The following is a 15,649-nucleotide window of genomic DNA, read 5'->3' on the forward strand; positions in this document are numbered from 1 at the left end:
AGTTGTTAGAAGAAGTTTAATATGGGTACCGGGGTGTCTGAGGGGGTGAGGGTGGCCTTTGTAGATTTCCTGGTCCTTGTTTTTCCTGTGTATATTGCAGAAAAAATATTTGTAGTTCTATTTTTTTCTATTTTTTTTATTGTTAGGCTTAGAAAAAGCTGCATGAATACTGGTGATCAGTATTGTAATCTTTAGCTTTTCAGTTCATTTATCATTAATGCTATGATTTCATCCTGAGTTCAGCAAAGAACAAATTCATTTTTAAATCAATGTGCATTCCATTAATGTAAGCAAACTTTAAACATTACTTAGGTGAACAAAACAATGTATGTAATTATAGCAATGCATGTCTGACTATATTATCTGCTGTCTTGTATTCCGCAGGATGGTAATACTGCCCTACATGAAGCAGCTTGGCATGGATTCAGTCAATCTGTCAAGCTGCTTGTTAAAGCTGGAGCTAATGTTCTTGCCAAAAACAAGGTGAGAATGTTATTAAACAACTAACATTTTAACTGGATTCAACTTTGTTGGGTGTAATGTCACTTTTTCATAATCTACACCAAGGTATTACAGTGTTGTTTACAAAAAAAAATACATTGTACATGTGATTTCTATTATTGCAACTTTATGGCAAAATCATTAAGATTTGACAACCATTTCAGAGTGTGTCAGGTTGATGTGATACCAATAGTCTATATTCCAACCTTGACATTTTAAAATAACTTATTGGTTAAAAACTAGAGGATCTTTTAGAGGGCCAAAGGTTGACTATGGGCATCAAAGGGTCTAGAAGATAATATGCCTATTTGGCAACATGCTCACAAGTCGTTACAGATGCTAAAAAGGCTTGGAATGGGATTTCATGGAACATACACTTATGAAATGTAATTTTCTGCCTTAACTGATTTCTGCGATCTTCTTCCTTAACACTACTCCCTACACTCCTTGTTTGTTTCGACAGTGGAGACGTTCCTACAGGGTTTCCAACTTACTTACATTCTCACTATATATCTATATACCTTATCCCTATTTCCAATTCACCTCCCTTAATCATTCTTTCATAAAATAAGACGCCTGTTTTCTGATTTACTCTGGAAGCAAAGTAAGCCACGAGTTGTATTATAAGGCTACACACTTAAAATGCTGGATGGAACTGGTTACGGGAAGAGGACTTTTGCAATGTTCAGATGTAGAAATCAAGCAATTGGGAGACAATAACTTGAGTCTCCTTTGGCTCTCTCGAAAAAAGGAGGTGGCTGCCTTCAAAACCCTCTATTAAAAGGAACCTTGTTAGTTAAGGGGGAACTCCCATGGAAACAAGTAGAAAACAAAAGTTTTCAAATCAACTGATGCCTCAAAGTTAAACAGATATGTAAATTACTTCTATTAAACTTCTACTTCAGTACTTATTAGTTGCTGTATAAAACAGCAGAATTTGTGAATTTCTTTTCTGTCTGACAACAGTGCTCTCTCCTGACACCTCTGTCCGTGTCAGGAACTGTCCAGATTAGAAGCAAATCCCCATAGAAATCCTCTCCTGCTCTGGACAGTTTCTGACACGGACAGAGGTGTCAGGAGAGAGCACTGTGGTCAGACAGAATATTCAAGCGGTAACCCCTATTGCGCCAGCCTCTCTGATTCCGCAAGCACTGAACACACCAGTAGATAAGGCTAATCCTCTTTGGTCCTCATTAACTTCAACCACACTTGCTGATTCCTTTACAAATAATAAACCCCCTGACACAGAGGTACCCCAGTCTCTAGTGCGCTCCCATCCCTCTTCTGTGATTCATGCTTATTCTGCAAGACGATTGTGTCTGATGTTTCTAACAGAATAATTCCATGGTTCTAGGATTAAACAAAAACTGTCCACGTTTTATAACCGTTTAGTACATGACGTGTCTGCTAATCCCCCTCTCTACCACTATTCCTGGAAACAGGAGCTAGGTATTTGTCTTAACGTTGATCTCCGTCGTCATGTGCTTCAATGCTTCCTTGGCTTTTCCCACTGCATGAAATTGCAGGAGAACAATTTTAAACTGCTCACCAGATGGTATAAAACTCCAGAAGCTCTCTTCCATTTTGGCCTATCTAACTCCAAGGTGTGATGGAGACGCAATGCTGCCGTGGGCGGTGCTGCCGTGGAAGATACTATAAATTTGGTTTGTGGAAGCTCCATCTCTCTCTCCATAGGTCTCATTGCTCTAGCACTTCCAATTTAATCACTTAAATATAGCATATTTGACATTGTTCATCATGTAACCTGTGTGTAAAATTATACGTGTAGGGTGAGCCCTAAAAATCTTGTTCTGATAGGCCCAAGGAACAGTGGTCTGAAACTGAAAGCATTCTGAGTTTATTTTCAAAAGAGTAAATCCCAGCATCAGAACTAGAGAAAGCATGTAAAGCCTGTAGCTTACTATGAAAAATATAAGCCTTCATTTTATTCCGTTTATTTATTTGTTCTCTCCATAAGGCAGGTAACACACCTCTCCATCTGGCTTGTCAAAATGGTCATTCCCAGAGCTGCCGTTTCTTACTGCTTGCAGGATCCCGGGCTGACTTAAAAAATCATGTAAGTTGGCAAGGGGGTTGATAAATATTACTATGAAGTGGATTATTCTCAAGCTTTGTCAATACGAATTTTTTTTCAAATGAACCGGTGCTAGAAAGTTAAACAGATTTGTAAATTACTTTTGAGAAGAAATCATAACCCTTCCAGTACTTATCAGCTGCTGTATGCTCCAGAGGAAGTTCTTTTCTTTTTGAACTTATTTTCTGTCTGATCACAGTGCTCTCTGCTGATACCTCTGTCCATGTCAGGAACTGTCCAGAGCAGGAAAGGTTTGCTATGGGGATTTTCTCCTACTTTGGACAGTTCCTGAAATGGACAGAGGTGTCAGCAGAGAGCACTGTGGTCAGACAGGAAAGAACGTCACAAATTTCTCTGTAGTATATCTGTAGTAGCTGAATAGAACTTCCCACCTTCCTCTGGAGCATACAGCAGCTGATAAGTACTGGAAGGTTTAGGTTTTTTTTTTTTATAGAAGTGATTTACAAATATGTTTAACTTTCTAACACCAGTTGATTAAAAAAAATATTTTCCACCAGAGTACCCCCTTACGACCACGGACGTAAATGTAAGTCCTGGTTTGGCGGTACTTCGAGCACCAGGACGTACATTTACGTCCTGTGTATGACCGCTTGCATCGAAGCGGTGCTCGCATCATACACGGCAGGTTCACGTCATACATGGCTGATAGCAGCCGGGGGGGACCCGCCAGTAATAGGCAACATCCGCCATTAACCCCTCAGATGCTGTGATCAGTACAGATCATGGCATCTGCAGCAATGCGCATGTTAAAATAGATGATCGGATTGCCCGCAGTGCTGCCGCGGCGATCCGATCATCTGTAATGGGGGACGGAGGTCCCCTCCCCTGCCTCCGTCCATCTCCCTGCATCTCCTGCTCTGGTCTGAGATCGAGCAAACCAGAGCAGAAGATCGCCGATAATACTGATCAGTGCTATGTCCTTTGCATAGAACTGAACAGTATTAGCAATCAAATGATTGCTATAGATAGTCCCCTATGAGGACATAAAAAGAGTTTTAAAAAAAGTTGAAATTTTTTTTTAAAAAAAGTGGAAAAACCCCTCCCCCAATAAAAATGAAAATAGTCTGTTTTTCCCATTTTACCCCCAAAAAGCGTAACAATTTTTTTCATAAACATATATGGTATTGCCGCATGCATAAATGTCGAACTATCAAAATATAATGTTAATGATCCCGTACGGTGAATGACGTAAATGTAAAAAATAAAAAAAGGCCAACAATGCTGCTTTCGTGTCACATTTTATTCCCAAAAAAAATTATAAAAAATTATCTAAAAGTTTTATATATGCAAATGTGGTATTCATAAAAAGTACATATGATGGCGCAAAAAAATAGCCCTGATACCTCCCTTTATACGGAAAAATAAAAAAGTTATAGGTGGTCAAAATAGGGTGATTTTAGATTACTGATTTTGTACAAAAAGTTTTAGATTTTTTTTAAGCGGTACAAAAATATAAAAGTATCTAGCCATGGGTATCATTTTAATCGTATTGACCCACAGAATAAAGAACACATGTCATTTTTACCGTAAAGTGTACAGTGTGAAAACGAAACCCTCCAAAATGTGCAAAATTAATTTAAATTTCCTCCCTAAAAAAATATTTTTTGGGTTCACCGTACATTTTATGGTAAAATGGTACAATTGGTCATGCAAAAAAACAAGCCCTTATATGGGTCTATAGATGGAAATATAAAAGAGTTATGGATTTTAGAAGGCGAGGAGGAAAAAACGAAAACGCAAAAATTAAATTGGCCTGGTCCTAAAGGTGAAAATGGGCTTGGTTCTTAAGGGGTTAAACCCATTTACCACTGTAGCTGGTAGTGCTGGAGACGCTGATGCCTACTGTGCCTGGATCCGTCCCGCCGTTCAGCTGAAATCTTTGATTTTCTGTACTGTTTCTGGCACTCTAACGTCACCGGCCGCAGCGCCACCCAGCTCATCAATATTCCTCCCCTAACTCCGCCTCTCCCTCTACTCCCCACTCTGTTATGAATATTGATGAGCTGGGTGGTGCTGTGGCCAACGGCGCTGACGTAACCAGTAACCCCTAACTGAGCCAGTCAGCACTTAATTAGCATATACAGAAAAACAAAGATTTTGGCCGAACGGCGGGCCGTATCCGGGCACGTTAGTGCAGGGGACGCTAATCAGTTTGATGCTTATCAGCCAGTACTGCTGGTTAGTGCAGGGGGAGCAAGCTGACAGTTTTCCTTTAACAGTTAAACAATGTTGCTAGTTGGTTATTCATGGACTAAACTAGTTATGTCCATAATTCTCTCTCTCTGGATAAGGTATGGCTGGGGAGATATATTAGCACAGTGCAGACAAGGTTAGATATCTGCTTTGTTGTTCTGTGTGGTATTGTGCACTACATATTTGGGGGGACAGCTTTCCTGAACATGTTGTGATCTGCAGGGAGGAGACACCTGTTTACATGTTGCAGCGCGATACAATCACCTGTCTGTCATCAGGATACTACTCAGCGCATTCTGTTCTGTCAATGAGAAAAACCAGGTCAGTATATTTACTGTACAAATGAGATCCCAGTGTCACATATTTTTCATGTTATTTCGTTTTGTTTTTGACAAAGATTGCAGTTAGTGTTTTTTATTTTATTTTTAAAGAAAGTACTGTTTTTAATGGATTGTATTTTGACACTCTTTCCATTTTTTTTTTTTTTATATAAAGCATAACATGACTCCTGGTCAGTGCCCAGACCACAGGAGCTTCAAGCAGCCTGGTCAACATTTCTAGGTTCTTGAAGCTGGTAGCTGACCAGATTTGTAAATCAATCCTATATTATATGAAGAACTTCTTGTAAACTAATTTGGTTTCATTTGTGCCCCGTGCAGGCAGGTGATACCCCGCTCCACGTTGCTGCTGCTCTCAATCACAGGAAGGTTATTAAAGTGCTTCTAGAAGCAGGAGCGGATGCGTCCCTTCTTAATAATGTAAGCATCTCACGCCTGCTACTTACACTACATATGCATGAGGATAAGGGTATTTTCACATAGAAATAAAATACTGTCATATTTCATTTACGGCATTATTTGAAAAACTGACAATTGTTTGTCATTTATGAATAAAAATGCGTCTTTAAATAAAATATGGATGTATTTTCTGTGTGTGAACATGTCCTACATGTGGTTATTATGTGTATTTTGCTGTAATCTTGGGTAAATTATTATATATACAAGAGAGGTTATTGTTTCATCCTTTATAAGATAGTTACTGGGTTGGATAAAACTAAAGGGGTTATCCAGGAAAAACTTTTTTATATCAACTGGCTCCAGAAAGTTAAACAGATTTGTAAATTACTTCTATTAAAAAATCGTAATCCTTTCAGTACTTATGAGCTTCTGAAGTTAAGGTTTTTCTTTTCTGTCTAAGTGCTCTCTGATGGCACGTGTCTCGGGAACCGCCCAGTTTAGAAGCAAATCCCCATAGCAAACCTCTTCTAAACGGGGCGGTTCCCGAGACACGTGTCATCAGAGAGCGCTGAGACAGAAAAGAACAACCTTTACTTCAGAAGCTCATAAGTACTGAAAGGATTAATATTTTTTTAATAGAAGTAATTTACAAATCTGTTTAACTTTCTGGAGCCAGTTGATATATATAAAAAAAAGTTTTTTCCTGGAATACCCCTTTAAGAGTTTTGATGTACTACCAGTACCCTAACACTTTTAGGCCCAGACTATAAACTAACACGAGGTGCTGAAGACAGAATTTTCAGTGAGTGGCCTGTAACATTTGATAAACCTACCAGTTGCTCTTTTAATAAAGAACCAATATAGAACTATTTTTGTGCATTCTTTTATTATATTTTGTATATTTTGTACTTTGTAAGTATATTTCAAATAATATTTATTGTATCATATGTGCACTGAAACCATAAATCAAATTATCAGTATTTATCAAGTTAGTATGTAAAATATTCTAGTCAATGTGTACCTTAATAGATATTATTTCTCACTTCTGATCTGTTACTGTTATACATTTTGTTTACTATTTCACCAAGGCCCGTATGCTTGTTTCTTTAATACAGAAATAATATTTTGTTATCAATTTACAAGAAATACATATAATAACGATTTATCAAAGCACTAACAATTTTATATTAGTTTAGCAGTATCCATGGTGAATTGAGGCCTTATTAATCTTGTATCTTACTGGTGTATAGTATGCAAAGAATTAAGGCCTTACTGCAGAATCAGATGACTGCGTTAAAGGTTGAAAGCTATGAGTCATGGTTGCTGGATATGTGCCTGTTGCACTTGTTTTGCGAAGAAAAGAGTATGTTACTTTGTTATGTTATATGTTACTTATCAGTAATTTATCACCTTATTATGCGATGCATGCTTCTGGTAAATGACAGATTATTTCTATGGATTCTTATTTTAGGCAGGCCAAATTGCTTTGGACACAGCACGCCACCACAATAATTCAGATGTGGCTCTTCTGCTCACTAAAGCCCCACAGGTACAGTTTTCAAATACACAAAAGTGTTCAGTGTTGGACTGTATATTTTTTTTTATTAAATGATAGTTTATTTTATATAAAACAAATTACGGTACTAATAGGCTTCTATTAAAAAAAAATTATTCTATGTTTTTTTTTGTGTTTAAACTTTTGGCCACTAGGGCTCTCCCTAGGAGTCCCTTTTTTTGTGATTTCGGACTCACTCCGGCCTGGCGGCTGAGTCCGAAATCTGATACTCAGCGCAGCTCCCGCCTGTCAAGCAGACAGGCGGGAGCGAGCGCTGTGCGCGCATCCCTGCCAGGTGCGCTCCTGACTCTGCTGGCTAGCAGCATCTCAGGCTCCTCCCGCTGACAAGGAGAGCCGGTGTGAGGTGGATTTTTCAAACCCATGCAAAAGTCGGACCGCAGTCCGACTTTTGCATGGATTTGAAAAATCCACCTCACGCTGTCCCTGCCCTGCACTCCGCCTGTATGCGCGCTCCCGAGAGGGAGCGCAGCATACAGGAAGAAGGGCGGAAGCGGCCTGAAAAGGCTTCAGATGACGTTGCGTCTGCCGGGACCCGCCCACTTCCTCCCTGCTCAGACGCTCCTCTCTGAGCTACCGAAGATGAACATAAAAAGGTATTTTTAGGTGGTCTTTAAGTAAATAAACGCTAGGATAGATAGAGTTAGAGACAGGGACAGATGGGGAGGGGGATTAGGGAAAGTTTAGTTGTTAATAGGTACTCTTTAAAAGTAACCCTTGAAGCTATATACATCTAAATCTACTGATGCATTTCATTTGTATTTCTGTGAACTGCATCTTCTTTTGCAATACACATCCAACTTTAGAGATTACATCACATAGTACAATTATGAGAACAAGCTGGCGGGCATGCTAATATCTGCATTATGTTCTACTCTATTTCATCTTTTACAATGTAAAACAGAATATGTATTAAAGTGAAGTAGGCTATACATTACAATATTGTATGCACAGTCTACTATTAGTAGGTAGTGTACTATGTTAGTTTCTGATGCAGTGTTAATGTAATTGTTAATATAATGCTGTGGGTTTACATACAGTTCTGTAAACCCACATATGAAATCCTGTCAAATAAGAAATCCAGCTCTGCATATCTGTGTTTTATGATCATTATCTACTTTGAAGTACTGAGCTGTTTGGTTCATTTCATTAGGTACGGTGTATCATAACTTCTTAGGAGCACACATTTATGTATTAAAGGGGTTTTTAAATCAACTGGTGCAAGAAAGATAAACAGGTTTGTAAATTACTTATATTTAAAAATCTTAACCCTTCCAGTACTTATCAGCTGCTGTATACTTCAGAGGAAGTTCTTTTCTTTTTTTAATTTATTTTCTGTCTGGCCACAGTGCTCTCTGTTGACACCTCTGTCTGTCAGGAACTGTCCAGAGCAGGATAGATTTGCTATGGGGATTTGCTGCTGCACTGGACAGTTCCCAACATTAACAGAGGTGTCAGCAGAGAGCACTGTGGTCAGACAGAAAAGAAATTAAAAAAGTAAATAACTTCCTCTGTAGCATACAGTAGCTGATAAGTACTGGAAGGATTAAGATTTTAATAGAAATAATTTACAAATCTGTTTAACTTTCTGGCACCAGTTGATTAAAAAAAAAAAAAGTTTTTCACTGGAGTACTCCTTTTAAAGGATTGTAGTACTAGTGACAATAGAGTGGATATCAAATTACAAATACTAAATTTTTTAGAGGCAAAGGTAAAAAAAATGTAAAGTGAGGAGATAGCCTTTAACATGCTGACAGAAATAGCATGGGGCTTATGTAGGGAATAACCTAAGTTAGTGGGTAATAAAAGGATCTCACACCTTTTCATAGTTGTCATTTGTGCATGGCCAGCTTCATTTAAGCGTCCAGTCTATAGCAGATTAACACGTTTCCAGTTTTGTGTATTTATGATTTTCCCTTCAGTATGAAGGATTAACAGGGCCTTGCAGATTGTTTGTAAAGCTTAGAAGGATATATTTTAACAACCCTAAGGAATCGTGTTTCATTGTGGCATAGTATGTTTGTAGCAATATTTAGGTGATTACTTTGATTAACCTCTTGGGGAACGAAGGGCGTACAGGTACGCCCTTGCTCCCTGTTACTTAAGGACCAAGAGCGTACCTGTATGCCCGTGGGAATTTCGGTCACCGCTGCTGAAATCATTCAGCAGGCATCCCGTGACAATGCCTAGGGAAGTCCTGAGATCAAGTCAGAGACATCCCCGATCATCCTGAAGGATAGGAGCGAGGTGGCATGGGTGCCACCTTTTCCTATCCCCTGCAATTGGCCGTTCAGGACTGACTGGCGAATCGCAGGGCAGGGGAGGGGGTGACAGTTGAGATCCTCCGCTCTGCCCACTCCTGGACAGAGTGGTGGAAGATGGCGGCGGGTACCTTGGGCTGTGGGGACCGGTGAGTGGAGCAGGGGAGCGACGCGGGGAACGGGGAACGGCGAGTGGAGCAGAGGAGGATCGGCAGGCAAGTGGAGGCAGCCGCAGCGTCAGAGGCAGCAGTGAAGATCAAAACTACAACTCCCAGCATGACCATACAGTCCAGGCATGCTGGGAGTTGTAGTTCTGTAACATCTGGCCCTTCAGATGTTGCAGAACTACAACTCCCAGCATGCCTGGATAGTCTCAGCATGCTGGGAGTTGTAGTTTTGCAACATCTGGAAGGGCACTGTTTGGAGACCACTATACAAACAAAGATGTCAATTCAAAGCATGTTGAGACTGTCCAGGCATGCTGGGAGTTGTAGTTTGGCAACATATGGCCCTTCAGATGTTGCCGAACTACAACTCCCAGCATGCCTGGGCAGTCTGGGCATGACATTTGAGAGCGCAATATGTACATTTGAGGCCTAAACTGGTGATTTGCACAGGGTTGGCTGCTGGTTACAGCGGTTCTGACATAAACACAAAAAAATAAATACCCATATGTGACCCCATTTTGGAAACTACACCCTTTACGGAATGTAATAAGGGGTACAGTGAGCATTTACACCCCACAGGTGTCTGACAGATCTTTGGAACAGTGGTCAGTGAAAATGAAAAATTTAATTTTTCATTTGCAAAGTCCACTGTTACAAAGATCTGTCAAACGCCAGTGGGGTGTAAATACTCACTGCACCCCTTATTACATTCTGTGAGGGGTGTAGTTTCCGAAATGAGGTTCACTGTTCTGGCACCATGGGTGCTTTGTAAACGCACATGGCCCCAGACTTCTATTCCAACCAAATACTCTCTCCAAAATTCCATTGTCACTCCTTCCCTTCTGAGCATTGTAGTGCACCCACAGAGCACTTTACATCCACATATGAGATATTTCCTTACTCAAGAGAAATGGGGTTACAAATTTTGGGGTAACATCAGCATTTTAGTAAAAAAAAAAAATGTCATTTCCACGACCAACTTCAACGCAAAGTCGTCAAATACCTGTGGGGTGTTAAGGCTCACTGTACCCCTTGTTACACATTTTGGGGGGCTTTTTCTCCTTTTACCCCTTGTAAAAATAAAAGTCTACAAGAACATGTTAGTGTAAAAAAATGAAAATTTTGAATTTTCGCCTCCATTTTGCTGCTCTTCCTGTAAAACACCTAAAGGGTTAACAAACTTTCTGAATGTCATTTTGAATATGTTGAGGGGTGAAGTTTTCATAATGAGGTCCATTATGGGGTATTTCTAACATAAAGACCCTCAAATTCACTTCAAACTGAACTGGTCCCTGAAAAATTCAGATTTTGAAATTTACTTGAAAAATTAGAAAATTGCTGCTGAACTTTGAAGCCCTCTGATGTCTTCCAAAAGTAAAAACACATCAACTTTATGATGTAAACATAAAGTAGACATATTGTACATGTGAATCAATATAGAATTTATTTGGTATGTCTATTTTCCTTACAAGCAGAGAGGTTCAAAGTTATAAAAATGCAAAATTTTCAAATTTTTCATGAAGTATGGACGAAAATTTACCACTAACATAAAGTAGAATATGTCACGAAAAAACATTCTCGGAATCAAATTCATAAGTACATGCATCCAAGAGTTATTAATGCTTAAAGTGACAGTATAGCTGTCCTCTCATAGACTTGCACAGCGGGGGCAGGGGATTGACGTCACACAGGGGCGGAGCTGTGACGTCACGATACTCCGGCCCCGTGGTTGCCACCCGGCTGTTTGTGAGCTGGCACCGCGGTGTGCAGCTCAAACAGATGGGTGGCGAATACAAGATTCGCCCGCGGTGAGACATCTTAAGGCCGGTGTACCCCTTAAAGTAATGTAAGAATGGGTTCAGTGAACATCTGGACCCCACAGGTGATTCCAAGATTTTTGGAACAGTGGGCCATTTATAATAAAAATGTTTACTTTTTTTGCACGAACATGTTTGTGTAGCCCCATACTTTTCATTTTCACAAGGAGTAAAAGGAGAAAAAGCCCCCTATATTTGTAACACAATTTTCCCAAATACAAAAATACCCTATATGAGGATGTAAAGTGTTGTGTGTAAGCAAAGCAGTGCTAAAGGGAAGGAGTGCCATAAGGCTTTTGGAGAGTTGATTTGGCTGGAATGAATGTCTGGGACCATGTTGTGTTTCAATTTCCCAAGGAGATAAAAGCAGAGTACAGAAAATCCCCCTTGAAATTTATGCAGGGGTGCAGTGATTATTTGTAGCCCTACCACTGTACTCCTTTTATAAATATATATTCCTGGATTGGATGCACTGCCTTTGGTGAAAAATGAAAATTGCACCGACATGCCATCTCAGGAGTGAGAAAACACTATGGGGGGAGATTTATCATTGCCTTCCTGACATTTTATTGGCTGAAATTTTGTGCAGTAAAACTTTTGCACAATTTCAAAATAGACAACTTTTGCAGTCATTCTTGACTATGCAGTAGACAAGATTTATGCAATGCGTCTTCTTTAAAAGATTTGAAAAAAATTTACATCCTACAGCAGGTTCTGAGGTGGTTTTTCGTTTGTGCAAAATTGATCATAGTCTGTGCAACGCGTTGATAAATTTGGCGCACATAAGCCAAAAACACAGCAAAAAAAAAAAAGGCTGTGAAGTAGCTGCACACAAACACATAAGACTGGGTTCACATATGTCTGGCGTCCGTCATATTGTTAGGACTGATCCCATTAATTTGAATGGGACAGTTCACAATCATCCAGCGTCTCAATTTTGACGCCGAATGGTTGGACACGCCGAGGCGGCACTAGACAGGGGAACACCGGATACCATATAGCTGATGACAACTAATGCATGTTGTCATCAATTATATCGAAATCTAGGCAAGATGCAGCACATATGTGAATCCAGCCTTACTGATTTGAACCGCATTGTCTGACAGTTGCAGAGATTCTGAGGAAAATAATAAATGGAAACACTCAAAAGTGACCCCATTTCACAAACTACACCCCCACCAGAATTTATGTAGGTTTCAGTAAACATTTTCCTTAATTACCCTAATTTCCCTGAATTGGATGCACTGTACTCTTTTGGGATCTTCCTTTCTTACCAGTTTTAATAGAAGTAGGTACAGCAACCAAGGTAAAAATCCGAGGTGTAGGCGCGATCTGTATAATGATGACCATGATCCAAGGTATAGGATCTATTGTTTATTATGCCCAATTCAGATGCATTTCGATACACAATGGCCCTCATTTACTAAGATTGTTGTGTAGGTTTCTTTGTGGGTTTTAATTCCCTACAATTTATTTTCCACGGTATTTACTAAGGTTTCCCTACATTTTCCACTTTCCCTACACTTTGCTTTTTTTTTACACATGCTCTGATCTGTCGGGTTTTCCTCAGCTCTAATCCACTACATTTTGGAGGAGATTTATCAAAACCTGTCCAGAGGAAAAGATCGCTTCTTTCATTTTTAACAAGGCCTCTGCAAAATGAAAGAAGCAATCTGATTGGTTGCTATGGGCAACTTTTTCTCTAGACAGGTTTTGATAAATCTCCCCCTTTATGTGGAAACCTTAGTAAATGTTGTTTTTTTGCGAAAATGTCAGGAACACGCCCCTTTTCCAGAGACCACGCCCTCTTTATCCACCGGCCACGCCCCTTTTTCGGGTTTTCTTAGCAAAATGGAGAGTTAGTCGGGGTTTTTTCAATTCTGGCGCAAATTCAGGTGCAAAGTCTGGCGCAGACAGAATTTCTGGCGCAATGCGACAGAATCTGGTGCACAACCCGACAAAACGTGTTGGGATTGCAATAGTAAATGAGGGCCAATCTCTTTATCAATGAACAGTGGCTCCAACCGAAGGAAGAAGCAGCACAACCAAAAGATGCAGAGGTGCAGCAGGTGCAAGCGGGCCCAATCGCAGCCCGAGTCACTGGCAGCAGTAGTGATATACAGCAAAGTAAACTGTCCCACAGCACTCCAAAGTGGTGAACAAAAGGTTTATTTCCTCATGGTAGGATACAACGTTTCGACCGTCAGCACGGTCTTTTTCAAGCATGTTTGAAAGCACGGTCGAAACGTTGTATCCTACCATGAGGAAATAAACCTTTTGTTCACCACTTTGGAGTGCTGCAGGACAGTTTACTTTGCTGGTATTTATAATGGCTAAATTGTGATTATAAATACCAGTTGTTTTTTGTTGTGTGTTATAAACCACTGTTCATTGATAAAGAGACTGTGTCTCAAAACGTGTCTGAATTGGGCATAATAAACAATAGATCCTATACCTTGGATTGTGGTCATCATTATATGGATCGCGCCTACACCCCAGATTTTTACCTTGGTTGCTGTTCTATTGATCCTTTGGACCGACGTGGATCCTCCATGATATCGGACTCCGGGTGGCTGCACCGTGAAATTATTTACAAATCCCTATGGTAGTTGTATATCTCACACAACTGAAAAAGTTGAGCAGGCACTCGCCTTACACATTTTTCTATCATCATTAGACTGTGACAACATACTGTCCCATGGGAAGCTCTATTCTATATTTTTACTGCATTAGATATGTTTCTTACCAGTTTGGGGGACTTTACCGGGAAAGTGTGGCCCTGGTACTATATGAGCACCTTCAGTTCCAGAGGTACTTAGGCCTGACCCTTTTTGGTCACCAAATATAAGGGCATTGATTACTACTTTGTGAAACTCAAGGAATGTCCCGGTGTGGCTGGCACATTGGAAAAATCACAAAAGCATCATAGAGTGCCATTTCTACCATCTGCACGGCCAGCTTTTTGTACTATACTTTTGTTTTGCAAGTGGCACTGCATGGCTTAAAGATTTTTTCCTTCCATATACCGAATGTAGAATTATACGGGGACATTGATCATCGTTGCTTAGGAAAGCAAGTTCTGTAGGCATTTTTTTCTTGCTTTGGTTTTTGCTTATGTGTGACATATTTATTATACTACCACAGGGGGTTGATAAATTTGGCTTACATAATATAAACCAATAAATCACTTTTGAATACCATTTTATTTTTTTAGCACACATAAGCTAAAACCAATAAATTACTCCACAACACCACTTTGTAACTCCACCTTCTCTCCTCTTAAAAAAAAGTGATATATGTATATATATTTTTAAACCCTTTAGGATACATCATGCGCTGTTTTTTCCTTCCGTTACTCCCGTCAAAAAACAACAGCGCCCTACAGACCCCGTAATGGTGAATGGCATATCTGTCAGGACCCATTGTTTCAAAAATAACGTCTGTTAAGGCACAAAAAAAAAGTGGCTGACGAACGTTCGCGGCAGTGTGAAAGGGGCCTTATATAGGTTTGATTTTGTTTTACTTTAAAAAAAAAAAAAAATATATATATATATATATTTATTTATATGAAAATTAGCACATTTAAAATTGTCCTCCTCTTACCCCTCTAACTTTTTTATTTTTCCGTATTTGGGGATGTGTGAGGACTAATTTTTTCATCACGGGAGTTGTAGTTTAGAAACAGTGAGACTCCAGCTGTTGCTTAATTACAACATATCTTTCCCAGACAGCCAAAGGCTGTCTGGAAATGATGGGGGTTGTAGTTCAGCAACAGCCGGAGGCTCCCTGTTTGGAAATGCTGGTTTATGGGCATTTTCCCTAAGGTAGGGCACCATAAATTTACTAACCAATTTTCCATGTTTTTTTCCTTAGAATTTCAGATCTGTGTATGCAGAGGACTTTGGATTCTGTAGACTACGTCGATTAACATTTTTTTTTTTTTTATATTATTAAAATGGTTAACGAGGGCTTGTGGTGGAGTGTTTATTGCAATAAAAGTTTTTAAAAAGTGTTGTGTTTTTTTATTTTATTTACTTTACAGGCTTAGTAGTGGAAGCTGTCTGATAGATGGAATCCATTACTAAGCTGGGGCTTAGCGTTAGCCCCAAAAACAGCTGGTGCTAACCCCCAATTACTACCCTGGTACCCACCGCCACAGGGGTGCCGGAAAGAGCCAGTAACAACGGGCCCATAGCGTCAAAAATGGTGCTCCTGGGCCTAGACGGTAACAGGCTGGCGTTATGTAGGCTGGGGAGGGCCAGTAACAGTGGTACTCGCCCACCC

General features: G+C 39.9%; 1 protein-coding gene across 7 annotated transcripts in view; it reads left to right on the forward strand.

The window, feature by feature from the left end:
* ANKRD6 (ankyrin repeat domain 6) overlaps positions 1–15,649 on the forward strand; it is a 186,334-nt gene that overhangs the window by 151,192 nt on the left and 19,493 nt on the right. For all 7 annotated transcript variants that reach the window (XM_056566104.1, XM_056566105.1, XM_056566106.1 and 4 more), the window contains 5 exons: positions 385–483; positions 2,480–2,578; positions 5,033–5,131; positions 5,470–5,568; positions 7,019–7,096. In XM_056566104.1, the coding sequence (XP_056422079.1) occupies positions 385–483; positions 2,480–2,578; positions 5,033–5,131; positions 5,470–5,568; positions 7,019–7,096 (474 nt within the window). The remainder of the gene's footprint in view (positions 1–384; positions 484–2,479; positions 2,579–5,032; positions 5,132–5,469; positions 5,569–7,018; positions 7,097–15,649) is intronic.

Source organism: Hyla sarda, chromosome 3 (genome assembly GCF_029499605.1).
Source record: "Hyla sarda isolate aHylSar1 chromosome 3, aHylSar1.hap1, whole genome shotgun sequence".
NCBI lineage: Eukaryota > Metazoa > Chordata > Amphibia > Anura > Hylidae > Hyla > Hyla sarda.